At 40.1% G+C, this 25,418-nt stretch overlaps 1 protein-coding gene across 2 annotated transcripts in view; it reads right to left on the bottom strand.

The window, feature by feature from the left end:
• CTNNA2 (catenin alpha 2) overlaps nucleotides 1-25,418 on the bottom strand; it is a 464,238-nt gene that overhangs the window by 61,681 nt on the left and 377,139 nt on the right. For both annotated transcript variants that reach the window (XM_063401389.1, XM_063401390.1), the window contains 2 exons: nucleotides 1,675-1,767; nucleotides 1,250-1,406 (listed from right to left, as the gene is read on the bottom strand). In XM_063401389.1, coding sequence (XP_063257459.1) covers nucleotides 1,250-1,406; nucleotides 1,675-1,767 — 250 coding nt within the window. The remainder of the gene's footprint in view (nucleotides 1-1,249; nucleotides 1,407-1,674; nucleotides 1,768-25,418) is intronic.

Below are 25,418 nucleotides of genomic sequence, written 5' to 3'. Positions count from 1 at the left end.
CTCTGAAGGAATTAAGATTTGAGAAAAAGGAATGAAAAACCCCATCATCCACTCAAATTACTGTTGGTTTATGGATGCAAGCTCTTGGAGTAAGCAAAATCCTCCAACAAAGAAGAAAATGGCCATTTGAGGCAGATTTTGAGCTCTGGCACATGGACTGGCTCTGCAGTTTACAGCCTGGCCATCCCTTTCTCTCAGCAGTTCTGCCAGAAAGTGTTTGTCAGCTTCAAATCTCAAATGAAAATCAATGTGCTCCCAATTTCTGAAGCACCCTTCTATTCAGAGAGCTCAATTTCATTGTCTTGTCATGGCTTGCAGGAAACACTTGCAGGGCTGTTGAACAGAGGAGTGTAATTAGCTAAACCAAACCATTTCCCTGTTGATAAGGGTGGCAGGATACAACCAAACAAGATAAAGAGGGCAAAAAAAGAAAACTAAGGATTTTTTTTTAAAGATAATTTTTTTTCTTTCAATACTTTTTTCTCATAAACTTCTTTTAGACAAATTAGGAAATATCAAGGAAAATAATGTAGAAAGAAACATAACATTTTGGCCAGACTGTTTCATGAAGTTTGGCTCTTCTGAGACACTGGAGTAAGCAAAGCCCTCTAGGCACACTATGTGTTCTTACTCACAGCAATGAAATTCACCCTTCTAAGCGAAATAGGAAAATGAGTTTTCTGCAGCAGAAATTAACCCAGTGCACCACTTTGCAACTACAGCATTCACTGGGTATGATCAAATTAAAACAATGGACTCTGCCACAAGCTGCAGCACTTTACCAGGAGGATGGAGAAAAGACAGACCCAGGGTCAGCGTCTTCCTCTTCCCCATCCCTTCTTTAGCCTCCCAACCCAAACCATTCTGTGATTCTCTACAATTCACCTCTCCTCCTCTTGCCCACAACTGCACAAGGATTCCAACAATTTCTACAAATGCTCTCAGCCTCTAACAGGTCTGGAATACGTTTTTAGAAGGTGGCCAAAATCCTGCTTAGTGCCTGAGTTGCAACAAAGCTTCTCTAGGAACAGAATCACAAATAGGTGCTACTTTCTGGGAGATGAAGAGCCAACCATTGGTACCAGGGATTAATTAACACATCACGGTTGGCCCTACCGAGCACAGAAGATCAGCAACCCAATACAGACTAATGGATTAATGATGCTTTAGTAATTACAGCTTTTATCCACTCTGACCCAACACTTTCATTTTGGAGTACACTTTTAGGAAAGTCTCTTGACCCCAGTACCTGAAACAGAGAGGAAATCATCCACTGAAGTGATGTCGTCGACAGCCTCGGTGAGAACCCGCACCTGCTTCTCCCACTGGTCCTTAAACACATCCATGTTGTCCTGGGCCACTTTGCTCTGGGGTCTGGCAGCCAACGTGAGTGCAGCATTAATTACCTGTCAGTCAAACCCACTGGTTACAGGAGGAGTGGCAATTTGGGGTTTTTTTTAAGGGAAAGAGCAAATAGATTACGGGCTGTGTTAAAAACACAGCATTACAACCCGTTTGATACAAAGGGTCTCAAGATATGGATGCATTTTTCAGCTGGTGGAAATCATGAAGTCTCTGTCATTCTCCTGACAAAGACAAAGCTGTGCTCTTCTTCTAATGCTTTTAAGAGCTAAAAGGCTTCCCAAGTACTTTTTAGCAGGAATCTTCACTCACCTGTGGGCACAGGCTATCAATCTGCGTGGCTGCCATACGGACCAACTTCACACCTTCTTCGTTATTGGAGATCGAACAGGCCAGATTTGCAACCTGCAATGAAGTCATGAAATCATCAGGATGACAATCAAGCTTTAGGCAAGTGAGCCATTTTGTACCTTCCTCTGTTCTTATTCAGCTTTGCCTGAAATGAAAGAATTTTTTACAAGAGGTATAATACATCCTCTGTGCTGGTGAACAGAAACCCGTGTAGATTATTTCCTCACTAGCAAACTGAACTACCCATCCTCTTTAGATTTTTCTCAGAATCTTCCCTCACTGTCAAGTTTTTCACATCCTCCTCTATAGCTTGAAAATTATCTGCTGAGAAGTCATATAGAATGCAGAACATCCAGACATTTATCTGTAAATTTTCCTTTTCTCAGTTTCTTTTTTCTCTTACGGACTATATTCATTATTAATGTAGGTAATCACACTCATCTGAGCTTGGCAAAAGGAAGGATTTTTTATGTCCTCACACACAGAATCATACTTTTCAACCCATAATCAAAACTGATATCTTCACTGATACTGGGCAGGTACATATCTCTCAAATATCTTAATTGGTTCTGATGGTTTTGTGCATGTTAAAATAATTTAAATATTCAGGAGGACTTCTTTCTTTCTATGTGTTTGTCTGCCCTGCAGTAAAATATCCATTAGTAACAGCAAAGTAACTTAGAGATGTGAAATAACTCTGCTGAAACCTTGTTCTGTAATATAGATCAGAAGATCTCCTTCAAAGATCTTTAAATCCACATTTACTTGCCCTGGCAGAGCTTTGGGAAGTCTGAACCTCTAAGACCGAAGGCTATTTGGATAAGATAAAGACTTGGAGAGACATCAGAATGAGATCTAGAAATCAGACCCCGTCTCCAGACACGGCAGAGCTGCCTCTCTGTGGCTTGGATTCAAGTGGAGGAGCGTGTTCTCCCAGCTCAGACAGCTCTTCCAAAAAACCCACATTCCCAAAAGCTTTGTGCCAGCTCCACCAATCTGCCCTGGCTTTTCCAAACAGCAATTTGTGTCCCAGTGATATTTAAATCACTAAGGTACATTTTGGGATGGGGGAATACAGGATAGTTTTTAATCATCCACTATTATGGCTCTTTATTCTAATCTTCATTAAAACAAACTTATGAAATTTAAATATGCTTCCTTGATATTACTCACTGTGCCTGAAGGCATAGCTATCAGTTGGAAATGATTCATGAATTAGTCCAAATGCCCTCATCTTTCCAATTTTCCTCCAGTCTCCCTTGTGGTATTAATCTGTTCTCATCTGCAGTGCACATCCCTGCCTTAGCCCTGATCCATCTGTTCTGCATAGAACCTGTTTCACTTCCAGTTCTCTGCAGCGTGGCTTGCATAAATCAGAGTGCCAAAGCCCCGGCAAGAAAAGAACCCAAGGCTTCAAAGAGTCTTGCAGGCATTTCCTAGTCAAGATTTTATCATAATGTTGTGAGTTTTATTTTCATTTCATGATGAGACAAATGAGTTGGTCTGTTTGTTAACAGCCTTACAGCCCTCCTGTCAAAAACATTCTCCTGAGCTGACATCTTCCAATTAATTTCCCATTTTCTGCAGTCACTTCTTTGCACACATCAAACAAAACACTTTCATCTTCACCAGAAACAACAGCTAAGCAGGATAATATCTGGAATTCATTAACATGAGTGGAAAATACAGACTTTAAAAACTAGTAAATGATACTAAGTTTAACAAGACACACCTTCCTGTATTGGAAAGTAGTGGCTCTTCAGACTGCCCTTACAATTTGTGATTAACATGAGGAGAATCTGTAGCAAGGCTTCAGATGTAACATTTACTTTTTTGCAGACAGAACTATGTGACTGACGGGGGCTGGGTGTCATGAAATGGCCATCAAACTACAAAGGAGGTCTTTGAATTCCTCTGGAAGGGAGCACTGCAGATATACTCAGCAAAAATAAAACTTATTTCTTCTCTGTGTCTGTTGGTTACTCTTTAAATAGAATCTGATATTTGGACGTTGAAAAGTGCCTTGTTTTTCTGAGAAGGATACAGAAACAACCAGAGAAATCTTTTTTCCCCCTTTTTTTTGTGAACTAGAGTTCAGTTTTGGGTGTTACTATCAACGCAAGAGTACAAATATAACTATTGCTGCATTAAATATACATCAAAGAGAATTACAGAAATAATGACACACATCATGTATAATCCTAAGTTTAATAGTTTCTGTGGTATATAAATCTAGCCCTGTATCATCAGCAGTCAGGCAGCAAAACTATTCCACAATCCAGCAGGGAGTGTGCCAGCCATGGCAAGATCTGATTATGTCAAATAAACACAGAGATAAGCAAATTCCACAACGGCAGATGCAATCTGGGTAAAATTGAATTCAGCACTACAAACCTATGACTTTACTCAAAACTTAATTTTTAAAAGAAGGCAAGAAATAGCCTTTACTTGCTTGAGCCTGTGTTTGAGTGCACAAGCATGGACCTGTGAAACAACACAAGATTTAGTTGCAATCAATCACTGGATACCTCACTTTTTAATTACTTTGATTGACTTTGTTATCAAACACACAGTCAAGTCACCATCAGTTAATATTCTTGGCACAGCAAGGCCCACATGCACCCTCTTACTTGATGGAAACCACAAGGTAATTCCCCCTGCTTTAGCAAATTCAGCAACCTCAGATATTTTTCCTACCCAGAAGTAGGAATAAAGCTAATTAAGACACAATTGCACCCCATTTAGCTAAGAAATTGGAATTAGGGGCCAACCTGATCCTTTTGGACAGTGGATAAAACAAGGGAGGGAGGCTGTTCCTGGTGCCTGGTTGACTCATCCTCTAGATGTTTATTATTTAAACTTAAGATTACACATGCCCCTGGTGATTGTTGAAAAAGGTATCAGTGAAATAAAAGGTGGTGCATTATAAGTTGTTTTGCACGAGTATATTTAACAGAACACGTTTTGTGAAGAACACAGACCCATTTGAGGGTGGGAATTTCCTTGGTGTGCCCCTCCTGGGCTGGCTGGAGCAGAGAGCTTGGAAAGGAAAATAAAAAGGCTGTGCATTAGTGCAGCTGCCAATTTATCAAATCTTTGATTTGAAGCCTTTACCTCTGCATTTCAAATGCTCTGTCTCCACCAAAGCATTGAAGGGGAAGTTTCCTGCGAGGCTGTGGAAGCAACCAGGTAGTTAATTTATTTTTCTATTTTTTTACTGTTTACTAAGTTCCTTGAGCACACTGAACTCACCGAGTGCCTAAACAGAATTTAAGATTATATTGAGATCAATGTGAACTGTCTGAAGAGTATTTGTATCAGGGAACACATTTTGAATACCAAAATCAATGAGCTGTGAATCATTCTCAAAAATACACGGAGAACTTAATAACAGTGACACTGCTGTGCAGATGAACATTATTGTCCAGAATTTGAGGTCTGCTAAGCTGCTCTTAGACTATCAAAACTATTGCTGAACACCTTAAACCTGCCCTTGCAGAGCGTGGAGAGCTAATGAGCAAGAAGATAAACATCCAGCTCCAGTGATGCTGTATTTATTCTGTAACCACCAAATCCACTGAACCAATCCTAAAACTGGGGATGTGAAAATGCAGGAATCAACTCCTCCATTTAATAGAAATATTAATTTCTATGCATGGCACTGATAGCCCAAGATGCATTTCTGCACCTTGCCAGGATCTGTCTTTATTCATGCAAGGAGTTTAGTTTCAATTATTAAAATACATTCAGGACCAGTTCCTATAATATTTATCTGTATTTATTCTGTATTTCAACCCCAGTTTCCTGCTGGAAAGCAGATTGGCATGGGAAATGACTTTGCTTCTAATGCAAATTTTTATTACTCTTTGTGGTGACATTAGGAACGGAAAACTTAATTTCTGCCACAAAATTGCACTCCAAACAATAAAAGTAATCAAGGATCTTTCATATCAATTTATTTCATTTTCACACTGATTAAAATCTGGTGTAGTTACCTTTCATTGTGGTTCTAAACGAGACTATTTCCATTTTTTACTTGAGCCCTTTGTCTTATTAAAGGTAACTATGACTATCAAGATGTACTGTGCTGTTCTGACCACCAAAATCCATTGTCTTCTGGTTCAAAATTAAATTCAAAGATTTAACATGGCCATTTGGAATTCAACCTAAGTGAAAAGGTCCAAAAGAAAAATCTATTGCTTAGAGCAAAAATGGAAAAATGGGAGCACTGTAGGCTACAACAAAAGAGCAATAGCAATGAAAAAGCTGCAGATTATTCTATTTTTTAACATTTTTTTCCTTTTATTCTTTTTTTCCCTCACCATAAATTGCTTAGAAGAAATGATCCTGAAAAGGCTCTGTTCAGCTTCCCCAACCATTTACCATTCAAAGATCGACAACAAAATCTATTTCTGTGTTAGTTTCTTAGTTTTCCGTATTTTTTGTAAATACATGATTTCTTCTTAAATAGTTTTATTCATGTTTTTTCTATTTATATAATTTATGTTTTCACTGTAATTAACTGGTGGAAGTAATAGGAAGGAAAAAAATTGCAAGAAATTATTTTTTATTTAGGAAAATGCAGGGTAATTTACACAAACCCAAGACACTGGTGAATTATATGTCTACACCACACATTTGAGGAGCTGAAACTTTTTGAGTGATTCAGCTTGAGTTGAAGATGGTTGAAGTCAGAGACTTCTGCAGCGCTCACAGGGGACTAAACCCAAGCAAATAATCAATTATCATGTTCAGCTGCTGAGAAGTAACTTGCTGAGCTGTGGTGTCCCAACTATTTGTAATTATTTATCCATTCACTTAGTAATTTATCCAGATATTGTTTCAATCTCGGAATCCTTCAAAATTCTGACAAATATTAATGCTGGTACTGCTGTAGGCAGCCCAGTGATATTCATGGAGCCACAAATAGGAGATTTTTTTTCCAAAGGAGAGCGGAGTTGAAGCCAAGTTACCCAAGATCTTCAACTTATTTATCCTCGCTGTACTCACTCAAGCATTCCATTATGAGCAAACCTCTATTTATCACTAGACAGGATGTTTCTGCACATACACAAACAAGTGCCAAAAAAAATCAAAATGTCACTGAGAGTACACATTGCAGCAGATTCCTGTTCCTCGTCAGGCACTGCAGTGCCAGCTTGTACTGCCATGGAAATATTAGACTGTGGCCTCTCCCTCCCAGCCTATTCCATATGCCATGGAGGGAACCTCAGACTGGATAATACAGCCAATTTTCCCTCATTTATATTAACCAGTCACTTCTCTAAATAAGAGATGGGTTTTTAAGTTCACCTGTAAATGCATTTCACATCTATTACATAATCTAACTGCATGCAAAGCAGTAAAAAAAGGCATTTCTTTTATAAATTAATGACGAACTGATTTGCTGAGTTTGATGTTTGCTTTGAAAATTTCTAGCACCAAACCCTGAACATATTTAACACGAACTGCTCAGCCATTTGCAATATGTATCGAAGGAGATTGGTAGCAGCAGGATGTTAGAAAGCACTTCAAGCACAACAGCTGAAAGTTTTATTTCCTGTCTTATATGCTGCCCACTGAACCTATGAAAACCTCTTTTCACTCTCGAAAGGTCAACAGCATTTTCTCTGGTACTTACTGCAGGAATGAGGCTTTTTCACTCACTCCAACCCCCTCCAGACTTGCTCTGTATCAGATTTAGTTGGAAGAGCTTGAAAAGATTTCTGCTGTTGGTAATGTTCCAAGTGTCTCAGCCTTCAATAAATTCAGGGTCTTCGTCTGAGATTTCTGAAGGAAACCTAAGAGTGTTGGGAGCCTCATGTGTACAGAAAGCTCAGCTCTAAATGAAAAGATCCTTATTTTAGACTATTTCAACGAAGTGTTGTTAAATCATTCCGAATCTCCTTCATTCCCCAGGACCATTCTGGTGCATGCCACAGTTGTGGCCCATGGGATGGAATAAAAGGGAGATCAAAAATGAAGCACCTTGAAAAGTCCTTCTACTTAACTATTTTCATAACTGGAAAGAAGCCAACACTGGCTCATGTTCAATTATAGAGCTGCCAGAGAAGAACAGAAGAAAAAGGTATCATACGTTTGATTAATTACTTTTAATATCAGACAATAATGATTTCTGATATAAATTTAAAAAAATAGTAGAAATAAATACTGTCTCTCTTTTCTCTTTATATATGGAATTTGATCACAAAACTCTGTCTTCCTGAAACAGGTCAAGTTTTTACACCACGTTGATGGGCCTCAACTGTGATAAATGTGCCTGATTGCAAACTCCCTACTGTGTCTAAAGACCTGCTGGAAGCAGAGTGGGACAACCTCTGATTTTAGACCATCTTTCCAGGTCATTGTGATTTCTCAGCGGGATCATCCCAAAAATTCTCCATGGAAAACAGGAAAAAGCAAATTGATTCAAGAAAAATGCAGGTGATTGTCTCAGGCCATTTCTCCAATTTCAGCCTGAGAAAAATAATTCTGGAAATTACTTCGGTTTCACTTTTTTTTTTTTTTCTTTTTCAGTTTTTTTTTTTTTTTTTTTTTTTTTTTTTTTTTTTTTTTTTTTTTCTCAGGATTTCAGTTTTACTTTACTTTCATTTGTAAAATGATTCAAGCAATGCTGTTGGACACTTGCAGTGGAGCACTGCCCAGAACTATCAACTGCATTCTCAGCTGGAACCAATGGGCCTGACAGCCCGCCCCAGTTCCTACCTGAGGATCCAACCTCCCCATTCAAAATCCACAGCTGTCAGGAGCTCTCTGTTCCAATGGATCTCTAAATAGCTTGAAATTCAAGGACTTTTTAAAAAAGTGGGTGTGGATGTTAATCCCCAGAGCTGAAACCAGTGGAAATGCTTTGTGCTGTGACTGAGAACTCCCTTGGGAACGCAGGGTGATCCTCCCTTGTTTTCTCAGGGGTGTGTTTGTGAGCCATTCAGCTGGAATAGAACTAATCGACAGAAGCAGAGGGGAGCCCAGAGATGAGGGCAGCAGCAAAGGGGTTCCCTCCTGAGCTTCACTCCCCCAGGAGCTGGGAAGAGGAGCAGCTTCCTCCCTTCAATGATTTGCTCACTAGCTTGATGCAATTTCTGAATTTTGTCTCTATACATGTGCACCCACTGCTGCAGAAATAAACAGCAAACAGCTGGAGTAAGCCAAGAAGAAGAGCAGGACTTGGTTAACACCAGATTTGTACTTTAATTTTACCTGGCCCTGAGCAATATCTGCACTGATAGAATGCAGTGAGTCTTTCTCCTGCGAGAAAGCAGCTTGTAAAGATGCAGGGGATCTGCTCCCTGTTGTTATCTGCTCAGGTGGATCATGGAGCAGATATCCTGCTCCAAACCACGCCACTCACAAGAACTGCTGAAAGTCTAGATGGAAGTGCTTAATTTCATGTACTGACTTTCTGAGTTACACGTAAAACTGCATTTTACATCACATTGGTACAGACTTTTTTCTTCCCTTCACAGAAAGCAAAGGTGAAATGCTCATCAACAAGAATTCCTTCTGCTGAGCTCAGAGACCAGAGACCCATCTCAGCGCTCTTTCACCTCTGTTAGCAGGACTGGGTTACTTTTGTACTTAACTTGATAGTAACTAAAGGATTTCAGACAATATTCCTCCATTACTGGTCTATTCACAGTGAAACCCCAGTGAACAAAGAACGAAGAGGAACACAACAAAAACTACAGAAATGTCTCTGGAATGTCAGAAACATTGTCACAGACAACAGAACCTTTACCCATTACAGAACATTACCCATGTTACATTTCAAAGTATGCAAAATGGCCAAAGGAATTTCTTAGTCTGGAACATCAACAAAACTCGGGAAGTTTTGTGTATTAATCCTTTCTGGTCAATTTGCAACCGAGGCCACTGCTACTAAAACTCATCCTGAATTATGAGCAATGTATCCTGAAATAGCCAGGGAGCATGAGGGCAGCTGGTGTCCAATAGAAACAAGATTTACAACACTGCAATCTGTGTGACTCGATCCCATAAAGCAATTTTGACAACATACCCCTGGCAATGTTGTAATTAATAAATATTAATAGCAAGTGGTTACCAAAGCAATCCATCTATCTAATAACAGTCCACTATTTTGGCAAACTGCTCAGTGACCCTGGAACATGGATGCATGCCTGACTAGGCTGTGAGAATTAAACATTAGTTATATTACCAGGGAGCTGTGTTTTGACAGCTGCTGAAGAAAAAAGAGGGGACTGTGTTGGAACTCAGAAAAGTTCAAGACATTAACAGAAGCTCTGAAGGCATTAACAGTGTGATATCAGACACCCCAGGGCATAAACAAAGCACAAATTATAATCACTGATCCCTAAAGAAACATAACTTGCAAGCTGGATGGAACCAGCTTTATTTAGCTGCCCAATGTGGATGGAGCTGAAGTTGGCAGGGGATGCAAAGAATAATAAGAAGGGCTTGTGGAGATCCATCAGCCAGAAAAGGGAGGTCACAGAAAGTGCATCCCCCTGACAAGCAGGACTGGCAAACTGGCAACAGCTCATGGGAACAAACTGAGGTACCCAACAACTTGTTTGCCTCAGTGTTCAATAGCAAACTCTTCCCACAGGAGGGACTGGGGGAGCAAAATCCCTGCTGCTGACAGAGAAATGAGGTTTGAGACCACCTGAGGAACCTGAATGTGCACAAATCTATGAGATCCAACGAGATGTGCTGCCTTGGGAAGGCTGACATGGAATAGAGACTGGACAGAGCTGGAGAATGAAGTAGATATTTATTGAGAGGACTTTAGAGTACTTGGGCAGGACAAGAGCCTGGCCAGGGCTACACCCAAGGTGGACCCAAAATGGTCACAAAATGGACCCAAAATGGTCACAAAATGGATGACGGGTCATGAGGTCTCACACTTTTCTAAGTTTTGATTCATTTGCATATTGGGGATTAATTGTCCAGTTACAGCCTCAGGTTGTGAGGTCCCATCCTTCTTGTCTTCTTCCTCCTGCCATCCTTGTTTGTGCTTTTGGGCCTGAAAGTTGTCCTTGGTCTTCAGCAGAAGGATTTTTTTTGTCTCTCTGCTCTGTGCAGAGCTGAGTGACCCTGAGTGTGAGCTCAGAACTGCACCCCTGGGCAGCACAGAGTCTGAAATACATGAAAGATAAAACTTAAGGCATCAGATGCATCCCAGAGTCCTGAGGGAATTGGTGCAGCTGCCAGGCCACTCTCCATGGTACTCCCGAAGTCATGGCAGTCAGGGGCTGGAAAAGGGGAAACGCTGCTCCATCTTTAAAAAGGGTGGAAAGGACGACCCTGGAGCTGCCCCCCTGCCAGCTCCACCTCTGTGCCCGGGGAAATCCTGGAGCAGAGCCTCCCACAAGCTCTGCTAAGGCACTTGGAGAGCAGGGAGGAGATGGAGGCCGGCCAGCAGAGCCTCCCCAGTGGCCAGCACAGCCTCCCAGTGGCCAGCACAGCCTGCCCAGTGGCCAGCACAGCCTCCCCAGTGGCCAGCAGGCTGAGGAGCCCCTCTGCCCTGCTCAGACCTCACTGCAGAGCTCAGCACAGACACGATGTGGCTCTGTTAGAGGGGACCAGGGGAGAGCCACAGAAACAACCACAGGGCTGATTTCCTTCCCAGGGGTGAGCGAGGAAATTTAATTTGGAGTGATATTTTAAAAGCTCACAAGATCCCATTCAGAGAAAGACTGATTTTACACAAACCCAATTTTTGTGCATGATTAGTTTATGAGATCTTTTTACAATAATTTAGTAATGGCTCAACAGGATTGCAAAACGAAGTCATCTGCCCAGAACCAGAATGTGTAGACAAGGCAACAGAACTGGATGTTCCCTTTCCCATTCCTCCTGTCAGCTTTAACCCTCGCATGGAGAGAGCTCAAAACATCCTAGTAGTTTACTTGTCTGCTTAGCAGCCCTTTTTTCTGCTAATAAATTGCCTTTCCTCTCGGAAAAGTGATATTTATGCTATGACACCAAAAAACAAATATCCAGAGTATTTTGCAGAAAAGCTGTAAGTTGATATGAAGTACTTTCCAATACAATATTTTGTATTATAAAAAACTTATTAGTCCATATTCCTGACTTTTTGTCCTGTCACTGTCCATCCTTTTCGTATGACCAGAAAAAGATTTCTGAAATATAGTTGTTTATCAGCAGCTGCATTTATACCAGTAAGGTAAACACAGACCGCACACACTCATCCTTCTTTTTCAACTATAAACATGATCCTAGGCAGAGTTTTACCCTAAATCACCTCTTTTATATTACACATGGTCTCTCTCATAGCTATTAAAAAGATGCTGGCCAAAAAGATGGCACTGAGAAACCTGGATCTGTTTTTAAAGATGTGACAATGGGGTGAGAAAAACTGCTTTTATATTTAGGTGTCTCTCCTCATCTGAAATGGGGAACACATAATAAAACCCCAAAGTATTAATTATTCAATGTGCTGGGAGGCACATGCTCAAATTATAATTTCTCCTAATTTAAGACTGTATTCTTAGGGGTTTCTGCATAGAATTTTGGTTTTGTTACAGTAAATGTGGAAATTTTCACCTCAGTTGTGAGCTCAATCATGTTCATTTGACTAAAAACTGTCTGAGCCAGTCTCACATTTTTGTCTCAGTTGTCACATGTTTGTAGTTCTGTGTATGAGAGCTGATTACCTTTGCAAAGGTAATTACTTATCATTAGTTCATCATTAGCTGATAAACACCCAAACCCATTTAACCAAACCCAGATTACTTACTGTGTATTACAGTGATGGTTTTGACTTTTTCTGAGGCTCTTCAAAAAGAAAGTCATGTGAATGCAGCTCATACACAACTGGTTTTTAATAATGAGATTTTACATCAAGAGCTCTTCATGTGACTTTCAGCATTAAACAAATAATGGAAACAAACATATATTTAAGAAATCAATACTGACATCAAAATTCTAAAGAGAACTGCAGATACCTTTAATTCACTGTGCTTTGATTTAGACTCCTCATGGCATGCAAAGATGAGAATAATAAGTCAATTGTCTCTGGTGTTGGCTTTAATGACAATAGCAGTACAACTCTGGGCTTTTTTTCAAATTGCCATTTGAAAGTCAAGGGCCAGCAGTCCATGATGAAGCTGCAGAGAGTCTCTCCACCAGTCCACTTTACCAATTTTTTTAAGCTTTTGATTAATTTAAATCAAAGGAACAGAGAAGCCTCAGTGAAAATTAAATTCACTGAAAAATTAAAATGTAATGAAAATTAAATTTCAGTGAAAACAGACAACTGTTTTGAGGACACAAACCTCATTATCCTCCTAATGCCTCACTGAGGAAAGAGTTTACCTCATGGCCCACAGTGGGGAATCTGAGCAGCTGAGAAATTTCTTAAAATCTGTGGGAAAAGCTTCACTTGGATCTGACACTTGAGCACAAAGTACAAATCTCTAAGAAGCCATGATTCATCCTGCCTGGTGTTTACAGAGCTGCTTGTCTGAGAGAAGAAAATCCCTCTTCCTACAAAACCACAGCAAGACCTGCACATCTGGAGAACCTCTGGCTGGGATGCAGGAGAGTTTGGGTATGTGAGGACAGACTTTGAGCTGGAAGATGTTTCAGTTTGCTCCCACAGGGCCTCCTGACCCCTGGGATATGCTGAATTTAACACTTTTGACATCACCCTGCATGTCTGAAACCCTGCACTGGGCCAAGGAGTAGCTGCAGCACTTTGGTTTTAGGTTTCTGTAAGAACCTTTTAGTAAATCACCTTTAAAATTAACCACAGAAGAATGAATTATGAGAGTAGGTTTTCCCCCTGTGTTATTGAGAAATTATCCTTCATCACACTAAGGGTCACCACTCAGTTTTACAAGAACGTTTTTTAGATTAAATGATTTCTGAGATGTCAATCTGAAAGAAGAAAAAAATGAAGGAAAAAAAAAAAAAAGGAAAATGCAAGGACATACACAATAAAATGGAGCATTATGAAGTCTTCTCACATGCTGCTTTGAGGATTGATAATTTCACTCAATAACATGTCCAGGTAAGGTGATGGATGCTACCTGTATTTACATTTTATTAACCCACAGACTGCCCATCTGTGAAGCAGGTGGGGCATAACCCCCTGTCCTTCTTTTGAGGTTGGAAAATCAGGTTTATTTCAATGTTGGGAACGCTGTGGCTAAGTCTGATCAGTTTTTACAGGGGAGCAGATACCACAGAACATCCAGCCTCTGCCCTGCTATTAACATAACCCTACCACAAATTGTGGAGATGGGAGCCCAAAGGAAAGCTGAGGGATGATGAGATGATGCTCCTGTCTGTGCCTAAACCACTGCTGGCAGTGTTTGTTCCACCTAGAGCCTGCACTGATGGCAGCTGTATGGATTTCTGCACATGGAACATTTAATTAGGGAAAACAAACAGCAGCAGTGTGTGAGGAGGTTGGATTTACTGCAAGGAGCGTGCACCACTCTGTGCTCAGGGCCCTCTCAAATGTATATTAAGAGATTGAGGAGTGACAGCAACAGCAAAATAAAAAAATCCCAACCCAATAAACCCCCTCTGCACATTTCTCCTTTGTAGACTCACTGAGAGCTAAACTAGGTCTGGTCTGTTCAAATCTGTAAGCAAGGAGAACAAGGAAAAATCACGTTTACCTGTACAGCAAGAATATTTGTATCCATTAGGGCTATTTTTGCTTAGAGTAAATTCTCAGAACTTTAGGACCTTAAAAACAAAAACCAACCAAACAAAAAATAACACAACCAAACCAAAAACCCTTAAAATGGAATATACCAAGAAGATACCACCAGTGGAGGTGGCATTTTAAGCTAAAAGAAGTTTTGATATTCCTTCATTTGATATTCCTGTCTTTGTTGCATGTGCATTTCTGTGTTTGGAATAGGACCCCAAAAAATTAATCTTTTGAATTAAATTGCCACATGTTACCCAGGTTTTTACAATATCTTTATGCACCTGGAAGATCAAAGAAACAATAAAACTAAAACGTATCTTTGAAGGATTTTTCTTCCTCTCAGAGAACTTCTTTGTGCCATCAGAGCAGGTGACATGCTGGTGCCTCTGAAGTGTTTAATGTGTTAATTCTGTCTCCACTCAGATTCTGTAATAGCTCAGACTCCCCAAACAATGCAAAAATAATGATAAAAGTTCTGATCACTACTCATGTTATTTAAAGTGGATTGCAGTCAACTCAATTCTATTTATCTGAAAACCACTCCCTGTCCTTAGAGTGAGAAACAGCAACAGAAGCCCTGAACACATTGAAAAGGTTAGCAGATTATAAATATGAATTCTTTAAGTTCTGTGTGTGAGAGGAAGAGATAAAGGGGGTTCAAGTGCAGCTACAATTCAGCACTTCCACACTAAAGGTTCTGTTCATTGTCTCACTCAAGAACTGTAAAGCACAGACACAAACCCCATCAAGCCTCACACAAAATGATGCAGCCTCTCCATCAGATCCATCCCCTGAGACCAAGCTGGAGATCTCAGCTCATGCAGAGCTGCAGTGATTCCTCCAGCCCTGGCTCCTGGAGCACACCCTGGGCAGTGAAATGAAGCTTTGAAAAGCTGACTTAGAAATTAATTCCACCATCAACACACCAACAACGTGCAAATGTTTCTGTGTTTTCACTTCTCCATCTCCACAGTGGAATTCCAGAAATGTTCCAGGCCCTCTCTGTAGTGCCACCCCATGTACTGAAATTAATAATAAAATAGTGTTTTCTAAATGTGACGATTGATCACCAAAGCTTTTCTTCCACTGGCATCAACAAGGCAGGATTTGCTGGCCAAAGAACATGTCATAGTCTATATGAAAAATTGTATATACCACTGCTACCAGAAATAATGAGTTACAGAAATACATCAATCCTATACCCTTTTATTCTTCTAACCCACAACCTTTAATGGTTAATGAGTAATGTATTCACTGAACAGCCAGCAGCATACATTTGCACTACCACAAACTGGAATTTATTCATCCAGCTGCACAGAGGGATTTGTTAGTTATTGGGGGTCAGTGAACACAGCTTTATAAACTGATATTGAACAGGAAGGAACTGCATTAGAATGAAGCCAGAATAACAATAAGATAAAGCGTCAGGTAAGTATTTTGTGCTTCAGCTCTTAAATACACTTCCCTCCGCCACTGTCAGGGGAAAAAAAAAAATATAAATTTATTTATTTATTTATTTAAAATCTTTACTTTCTTTCCATTACTATTTTGTTTATCTCTTTCAAGCCCTGCTGACAGCCTCCTGCCAGCTGAAAGGGCAGGGGAAGCAGCAGGAGCAGGGCTGTGACTGTGGCTGAGCCAAGCGTGTGACAGGGGTTCCTCACAGAGACAACAGGTCCCAAACAGCAGCACCAGCTCCAACCCCTCACTGCTGAAAGCTTTAATCCCACCTTTTCCTCTGTCCTTCTCCAAAAATGTGTTTCTGATCTATCAAATTATTGATTCTTTGCATGTATTTGGCATTACAGGGTCACCTGCCGCAGGAGAATCAATCCTGATTTTGTTGGTGTGAGTGATGGGAGAAATGAGCTCGGTGGTTTTGGGGTAACAGCTGTTGAAAATGTTTATTTGTGTAAGCTCAAGGAAATCAAATCCATCTCTGAGGCAATGGAAATAAAACTTCCCCCTGGCAACTCCCATCTGAGAAACAACCTTTTGTGAGGGAATGACAGACAAATTGTCTGCAGGACATTAACTGCTGCTTACACCAACACTACACTGCAGCCTTTAGAAAAACATCAAGAAATGAGGTAAAATCACCCAGAACTGTGTGGTAACACAGAATTGACACTTGGAAAATATAAAATCACATACACCAATAGCATGCAGCCATTCAGGATTATTTAAATATTAAAATTTCAGACAAAAAAATATTTTTTTCAGTTTATCAACTGAGGTCAAAATCGCTAAAATTTTGTTTCCTAGCTGTCAAAACCCAGTGTCAATAAAGGGAAATGGACTTGTGCTGGGGATATTTGAACAGGACAGACACTGAGAAAACACTGGTGTATTTAAGATGAGCATTACTCATTTCAGAAGTTCCCAGAGGAACAGCTGATTTTCACGTTCTGTTATTCCCAGTTTAGGCAAGCATTCAGTTTGAGAAGGGAGCACAGAGGTGATTTAAATTTAATATCTCGGTCTCGTTCCAAGAGAAAGGCTTAAATGCAAACACAGTCAAGTTGAAAGTCTCAATGTTCTACTTGAATTCACATGATTTATGGCAAGGGAAAAACAACCCTGTAGTGTTTCAACACCCTGAGAAATGCTGGTTTCATCCACCCAAATTCAAACTCCAGACACTCAAACTAACATTTAACACTCAGAGTCACATTTAACACTCCAGCTGACACTGGACACCAGCACTCAAATGAACATTCCAGCCAGGAATAAATCTACCTCTGAAAAATCCTAAATATGAAATAGGGCAGGTACTGCACTCATCTCCAGTGGTGTAATTAGGCACACTGGACTGAACTCATGCTCTTACCCTGGATTTATGCAGTGCAATTGAAGCCCATCTTCAGTCCTCAGTCAAATGCCAAATCTGCTGCTGAGAGGGCTCAAGTGGCAGCTCTTTCTCCTAAGAAATGCTGCTCAAATTGGAATTTAGATGCCCAAATATACTAGTGAAAGCTTCTCAAGTATTTTGAAGCATTTTTATCCATTTCCAGAATCACTCATTGGCTTTAGTGAGCTGTTCTTCAAGTTAGAAGTGCACTCATGAATTAACCAAAATCCCGGTTTTCCTTTAATAAATGGCTCTTTTCCTCAAGGTTTTGAAGTCTCTAGAGTCCAGTTTTCTATATCTTCACATCAGATTATGCAAATGTGACAATCTTGTGCTCCTTCCTTCGTGAGACCCATACCCAGACTGATGATATTGCTTTGCAGACCCACGTCAGTCAATATGAGACCACAGGCTTTCAGAAAACTCCCTAAATATGGGTGAGAACAGAACAAATCCCAACATCACGAGCTTCAAGCGACTCCCTGAGAGTTTTTTATAAGATGTCTAATCTTTACTTGCAGAACAGGAAGTAAATTTATTGCATGAATTAAATAACTAGACATGTATTAAACAACTAAACAAATTTCTCATTTTGTCTGCTCTGAGGGAAGAACTTTCCTTTAAACAGTGGCAAAGCCAGCTAGAAAAGAATTCCCACCTAACCCCAGTAATGAGTATTCTATCCAACCTGAGAACAGCTCATGAGGATTTTGGAGTGGATGTTTCCTTTCTGGACTGCAGGCTGTTTTCAAATTAACTAGGAGAATAATCCTCCTTAATATTTCCTGATGGCCCAGCCGCTGCCATCAAGCAGTTTTCTGCTTTGAACGAGTTAAAACCTCCTGTCCACTGTAAAAAGGTAGATAATAATGTGCCTGGTCTAAATTGGGAGAGCATTTTAACTTGGCAGTGATGTCTCAATCTGCATTAATCTGTTAACAAAACAAAACAAAAAAATCTCATGGTGATGAACCAGAGACAATAAGAACTGTAATATTTTTCACACTGCTGCATTGTTTTTTCCAAGCCAATTCCACATGTCAGGAGGTAATGAAGGGCAATGTAATTCCAGAAGAGAGGCTCAGCTTCTGTCTATAATATTACAAATTTGAAAACCAGTTGCTGTAAGCGATTAAAAACTTGTGTGCCCAAAATGTATTCATTTTTCTGCAACTTCATCCATTTAAGAAAAACCAGAGAATTGTTTTGACTCAGGCTCTCGGGTTACTAATGCATTCTGCAGCCAAAGGAACACTCGGGCTTCTCATTTTGCCTCAGCAGTAAAAACTGGCGTCAGCAGCTCTGAGCAATTTGTAAGAAATCAACTTTACAGAGCCTCAGGCTGCTTCTACTCTCACAGCACAGAGGAGAGAGCCAAGGGAAAAACCTCTGTACCAAAGGGTGACACTGTCCAGCAGGGGAGAATCTTTATCCTCTCCCATTCCACCTTCCCAACAGCAGCGGTGTCTCCTTGATTTTGGAATTTGGTGGGAAGAAGGGTTACTATTTATCCATCCTCGTACAACAACTTAAATTTTCAGACATCCTGGACCATTTCCATGCTTTGCCTGCAGGTGCACAAACAGCTTTAACCTCTGCAGACCAGGATCCAGAGCACTTTTCACCTCTCCCCACTGCCTCTGTAGCAAAGTTTAAACACTCTGCAGAAAAACCTTTGGGATTCAGTGAAAATCAGCAGATTTTTTATCCAAACACAATCAATTGCACATAATTCTGAACCTCCTTCAAAGGGAGTTTGAAATAAAACAGTCATTCTTGGGAAAAACTCAGGCTGAAGCAGATAAAAGTGCTAAAGCAAGGGAATTCTAGTTCTTGAAAAGCAGAGCAATCCTATCTAACAGATTATGACTTAAAAAGGAAAATGTGTCAGCATTTGCTAAACGGTGCATTTCTTCAACAGTGAGCAAAACTTAGTTAAAGAGAGTAATCACTCACAATCCTTTATGTTGATAGCGTATGATCCTGCTTTAAACTGCTACAGGGTTTAGAAATTCTAACATTTTCACTTTTTCTAATAGTATTAGCTTATTTTTGTAAAAAATACACACAATCTATGTTCCTTCAACCTAAGTAAAATGTGGGATTTCTTTTCTATCTGAAATCATAGATCACATATCTCAGTCTGTTGGCTTGCAGGTGAAAAGAACTCCAGAATGGTTTGGGTTGGAAGAGACCTTAAAGATTATCCCCTGCCATGGGCAGGGACACCTTCCACTGTCCCAAATTGCTCCAAGCCCTGTCCAACCTGGCCTTGGACACTTCCAGGGATCCAGGGGCAGCCACAGCTTCTCTGGGCACCCTGTGCCAGGGCTCACCACCCTCACAGGGAAGAGAAGCACTGAAAATTGAACATGAAAAATTATTTCCTTCATTCCTGTGGCTCTCTGAGCACATAAAAAAAAAAAAAAGTTTACATCAAGAAATAACCAAGATCATATCATGCTGTTATTGCATTTTCCCCTAATGCATGCATTAGATAGTGTCACCTCTATTGTCTGTATTATCCATAGGCTGTTTTTTATCAAACTCACAATTTATTTTTTTTTACCCAGAAGAGTCTGGTGGTTTTTATAACAGAGTTTATCAGCTATTTACAAAAGAGCCTTGGCATTTCCACATTTCAGCTTAAGGAAGGAAATGAATATATCAGCTAAACAAAACTGAGGGGGATGAGTAAAATAGTTCCAACAGCAATTAGTCAGGGCATTATGTTTGATATTACACACTACTGCAGGAAACATGACCAGTTTTCTAAAATATGCAAGAATTCCCACACAATTTCAAAAGATGTTACTAATACAGTAATTTATCCTGTGTCTTTCCTCCAGATCATTATTGTTATTGAAGTGGAAAATATCTATGGCCAAAGGTTTTTGATTGATTATAAACATATAGGAGAGATTCAGGAAAATTCATTCATAACAAGAGAACAAAAATAAAGAAATCGTGCCAGACATACGATCTGTATGTGAAATATGAGCCAAAAATATAGCTGTTTAATAATTTTTTTTTCTGTTTGGTGGCTGCAAAGAAAAAGAATCACAAAACTGATTCACAAGTAAATTCCTATTGGTGAAATTCAGCCAACTTTTACAAATATGTTGACCTAAAAGAGTATTTCTTACCAGGAAAACATTTACAGGGGATATTTCACACAGCTTCTCTCAAGTTCCAGGTTTTCCCAGAATAATTCAAACCTATATGTATAAAATATGCATTTCTGTATTTAGCAACCCCAATGTACATTTGTCTAGAGGTGTCGGGAGATTTTGTCCTCAGTTTTATGGATTCATTCAGCAGCTTCTGAGTCGCTACCCCTATTATTTTTAAATAAACCCACTACTTTTACCTGCCAGCTTTACCCTTTATTATCAAGGCTATTTTCTTAGTGTTTAGGTTACATCTGACATCATCCCAAAAATGTAATGAGCTGTCTTACTTTTCAGTGCTCTTTTCAATGAAAAAATTCTGCCTGTTCTTCATAGAGCTGACATTCTGCTGCACCGTCCTGCCATTGTCCAGCCCCATACAGTCACAGGCTGGAAATGCAGTTATATTCATCAAACCATTATCATCAATTACCTGAGAGCTCCAGCTTCACACATATTTTATAATTCCTGAGATTTTTCAGGGCACTGACATGACAAATACATGTCAGTATGTTGGGAAATAGTTGAAACAGCATAACCAAGAAATGAGGTGGGATGAAAAAAAATCAGATTAAATATCACCTGCTTCAACCCTTATCATGATCATCCTGCCTGTGCACATTTCAACAAACAGTTTTCTGGGAAGGAAATTTGCTTTTCAAGAACAGGATCACTAGAGTCTGCAGGCACAAAGTGATTTCCACTAATGATTAAACACGATCCCTTTAGATGACCCATGTGCTCCCAGTAGATCTTCCCTTAAAATGCAACTCACTCCTGTAACAAGGGATGTGAGGAGCTGCTTTACAAAGAGCTGTTATCCTATATCTGCTCTGGTAAATACGAGAATTCCATCGAATTACCTCAGCTCTTGCGTGAGCTCTGTGATCCTCTTTGATTCAGAATTACAGATATGTCCAAAATGCCAAAGGGCTTGGGCTTAACTCACTGAGGAACTGCCAAAGAAACCTGGATTGCCTCGATGCCCATCCAACCAAGCCACTGCAGAGCAGGGGAAAGCAGGAATAGAAATTCTACTGCCTGATCAATCACAAGGAATCGTAACAATCCTGGCAGACCACAAGTACAGATGATGATCTATTGTAAGACTCCTATTTGTGGGAGCAGTTTAAAACCTAAACAAAGCAGGTCAGAGCTAAAGCATCAAGACAGGAGCAGATAAAGATGTGGAAGAAATAGTGATAATCTAAGAAAATACAATGAATTGTTAATACAAACCATTGAAAAACTTCACTTAGAACAGTCACGTGTAAAAAGAGCAGCAGAAACTGCGAGGCACAAAGAGTTCCCAGGAAGTTTGGGGAAATAGGACATTAGAGGAAGCTGCAGAAATGTTTTACAAATGCATCCAAGGTTAAGTGTTAGGGAGGAAAAATAACTTCACATTCTGGTAAGATTTCCAAACAAAACTTAGATTTGTGGTCATTGAGGGAATAAAATTCTGGAATCACTTTCCAAAATGCTCTTTGACACAGAGCTTGAAATTTTCAGGATTTTACAGATGAGAAATTGGACTGGAATTAGAAATTAGATTATTGAACACTTAGAGAATTTGAATGACAATTTACTTTCTTGCACTTCATTTGTCTGACACTCAGCCTATTACAAGCAGGGTTTTAATTGCCTCCTGTTTAGGCTTTTGGTTTGTTTGTTTGCTTTTTAGTTGTGTTTTTCTTTATAGGCAGCCTTCTCCACCTTCACAGCAAGAATTCTGCTCTGCTGGTAAGTGCAGGATCTCATATACCCTATGAGAAGAATTTAATTAATTTGAAATTTTAATTCTGCCCTGTCTTCTAACACAAGGAAAGGCTCTCTTAGACATCAAGATGAAAAAATAATAATGATAATTATCATAAGCATGGCAGAGTTGCAGAATGAGGCACAAACATGAAATTTAATTTAATGAAAAGAACTTCTTGAAGATGATTATTTATATAAAAAAGATGTATCCTCACTTTGTAATAAAGTTCTTTATGAAATGAAAGCAGAGTTTCAAGCCACAATACTCTTCCTTTATTTCTCTCTCCTCCACGCCTCCTATGAATCATCTCAATAAAGACTAAATAAGTCCCTCTTGTAAGATTCAGATTTCCATTTCTTTATGCTCAGAAATATGTCTGGGCTTTTTTATTTTCAAATCTGTATTACAACAAAAATGTCATGCTTAGAGTATAAGACATGAAGAACACACAAGAGCTTGTTTTTATTTATTATGCTACTGAAGAAAAATCCACACAGGAAGAATGAAAACAAGTGAAAAACAGAAAAAGCTGTAGGGAACAGGATCAGTGAGTAAAAGAAATAGATTTCTGCCTCCCTACTGTAATAACTTCTATTGAAAGCATCTGTATTATTTAGTTGCATAAAGTTCTTTTGTCTTTTTTTGAAAACATTGCAAAAAAACCCAAACATCTAGAACTAAATAGTGTGCTCACATCTGGTAAAGGAAAACCAGTTTTGCAATGTCTGTGTAATCAGGTGCTGGTATCTGGCTGTATCTGTGACTGTGTGTATAACATTTGTAGTTGGTATAATTGAAGAAATCAGAATAAAAAGCCCTTGCACAAAGCAGATGCTATTTTCCCAGCAGCCCAAAGGAGGCAAGCATTCAAATATGCTGCTTTTCTATCTCAGTCAGATTGTTTTTTAAAATACAAGCATTCCATATATTTTGCTCCATTTTAAAGAACATTTTTTAAAATGTCAAACATTTATAATGATTCTATGATTATATCATATATATATATATTTAATATTCAAACCCTCAATCAGTGTTAGTTAAGTGCATTCACACTCCTGCCCAACAAACGGGACAGGAGCTGAAAGGAGGGAGCCTAAATTCATGTATGAAAAAAAAATCCAGGATGTGTAAAGGTGTAATAATAATCATCTCTAAAGAAAAAAAAAGTGTTGAAAAAAGGTACGAAAATGTTAATGAGACCTTGACCCCTCTCTCAGAAGCCAAGGTGTACAAGGCAAGGGTCCTATTTAACTGCTTTTTAGTAAATCCTTTTTTTTCCTGTTTTACTATATATATAAACTACCAGTGTTTCTTTTTCTGGAGGGGATTGCATCCCTGACTTCTGCAGGAGTACCTGAGTTCCTCCCAGAATTCTCTGTTAGAAAATAAAACCTGGCCCATTAAAGATTCAGAGCTCATCTTAGGATCAGGAAAAGGAGGGTAAATCCCAAAGAAATTTCTGATTTCCTGTTTTCATCAGGAGCTGAAAACAACAGAACAGTGAGACCACAGAGAAAACCTCCTTAAAATGGCAGATTGAGATGCAGTGTGCTGAGCATTTCTTCAGCACCACTCCTCAGGTGCCAGTGTTCCAAATCCTGTTTGTCCTCAGCCTCTTTCCAATGAAAAACCCGAGCATGACTTTGGAAACTCCTACTAATAAAATCCAGGTGCACTCCTAACAACGTTATTTTCACTTCCTCGTCTTGGTTGGAAGAAAATCTAAGTTTTCCAGGCATTTCGTCCCTCTGGTTTTAATTAAAATCCATGGAAATACCTTCCAATCCCATGAAACCACTATGAAAACTGTGCTCCTCAGCTGTTCCAATTGCAGGGCGTCAGCTGGCACCGGTTAGCTTGGTCTAGAGCGTAAGAAGTTCTTGGAAGTTTATTTTATGGTAATAAAATGAGTTTAGCTATTTAAATGGTGAGAGCAGAGGTCAGCCAAGATGCAGTGTGTCCCATCTGTTGTGTTAGTTACATGCCAGGAGAGCTCTCCACACACACACGATGGAAACAGGAGCATCTCTGACAGACACTGCAAACTAAAATCAGCTTGGGGAGCTCAAACAGGTTAAGATCCAACTGGCCATGGGCAGTGGCTGCAGGATGTTATTGTTTTGCTGCAGCTTAAAAGAAAATATCAGGGAAACATCTCCAGGCTGCACGAGGTGAGAAATGCCGATGCTCCCCTAAGACACACGTGCCATTGGCTGTCTCACTTGCAAAGAGACTTGATGTTCTGGTGTTATTACAAGGGAAGGATTTGATGTAAATGAAGCATTTCTAGCTCTCACCAGAAGATAATTACATGCACACAACTCTGCAAGAAACCGAGGGCAGATTCAGAAGCACACCACAGGAAAGAGCAGCATCTTCTGTGGGAAAAGCGTTTGCCACGGACGGGACTTTGGTCATTACAGAGGTTCACCACATGCAGCTCATCACGACCTGTCCAGAAGACATTTTTCCCCTAATTGTCTAGGATCCACAGAATCACATCTAGGGTTGGAAGTGACTCACAAGGATCATCAAATCTAACTCCTGGCCCTGCACAGACGCCCCAACAACCCCACCCTGGGCATCCCTGGGAGCATTATCCAAATCTTCCTGGAGCTCTGGCAGCTTCAGGGCTGTGCCCATTCCAGTGCCCAGCACCCTCTGGGGGAAGAACCTTTCCCTGATACCCAACCTAAACCTCTCCTGACACAGCTCCAGCCCTTCCCTGGTTGCTGTCACTGCCACAGGGAGCAGAGAGCAGAGCTGTCACCCAGCAGGAGCTGCAGACCCTGACGAGGTCTGACCTCAGCCTCCTCCAGACACAACACACCGAGTGACACCAGCTGCTCCTCACAGAGCTCCCCTTCCAGATCCTTCTCCACCTCCACAGCTCTTCCCCTGGATGCTTTCTAACAGCTTTCTATCTTAGGCTATCAGAAAGCATCCAAGGGAGAGCTGCAGAGATGGCAGATCCCTACAAAGAGCACTAGAGAGAAGGAGATCTTCAGCCAATGCATCCCACATATTTTGCCTGATTCCTCTACTTTGGGATGGCAATAAACACCCTCTAAAAGTCACTTTTCGCTGCTCTGCTGTCCCAGAGGGTGCAGACAATAGCCATTTAAAAGGTTAAAGGCAAAACCTGGGCAAAATTAATTTTGTCTTGGATGTTAGCGAGGTTCTAGCTATTTAAAACTAATCCTGGAAGTCTACTATGTTTACTTTTACTGT

This window comes from Prinia subflava, chromosome 7 (assembly GCF_021018805.1).
Source record: "Prinia subflava isolate CZ2003 ecotype Zambia chromosome 7, Cam_Psub_1.2, whole genome shotgun sequence".
Classification (NCBI taxonomy): Eukaryota; Metazoa; Chordata; class Aves; order Passeriformes; family Cisticolidae; genus Prinia; species Prinia subflava.
The sequence above is the reverse complement of the archived record's forward strand: the minus strand, read 5'-3'. Positions and strand labels throughout refer to the sequence as shown.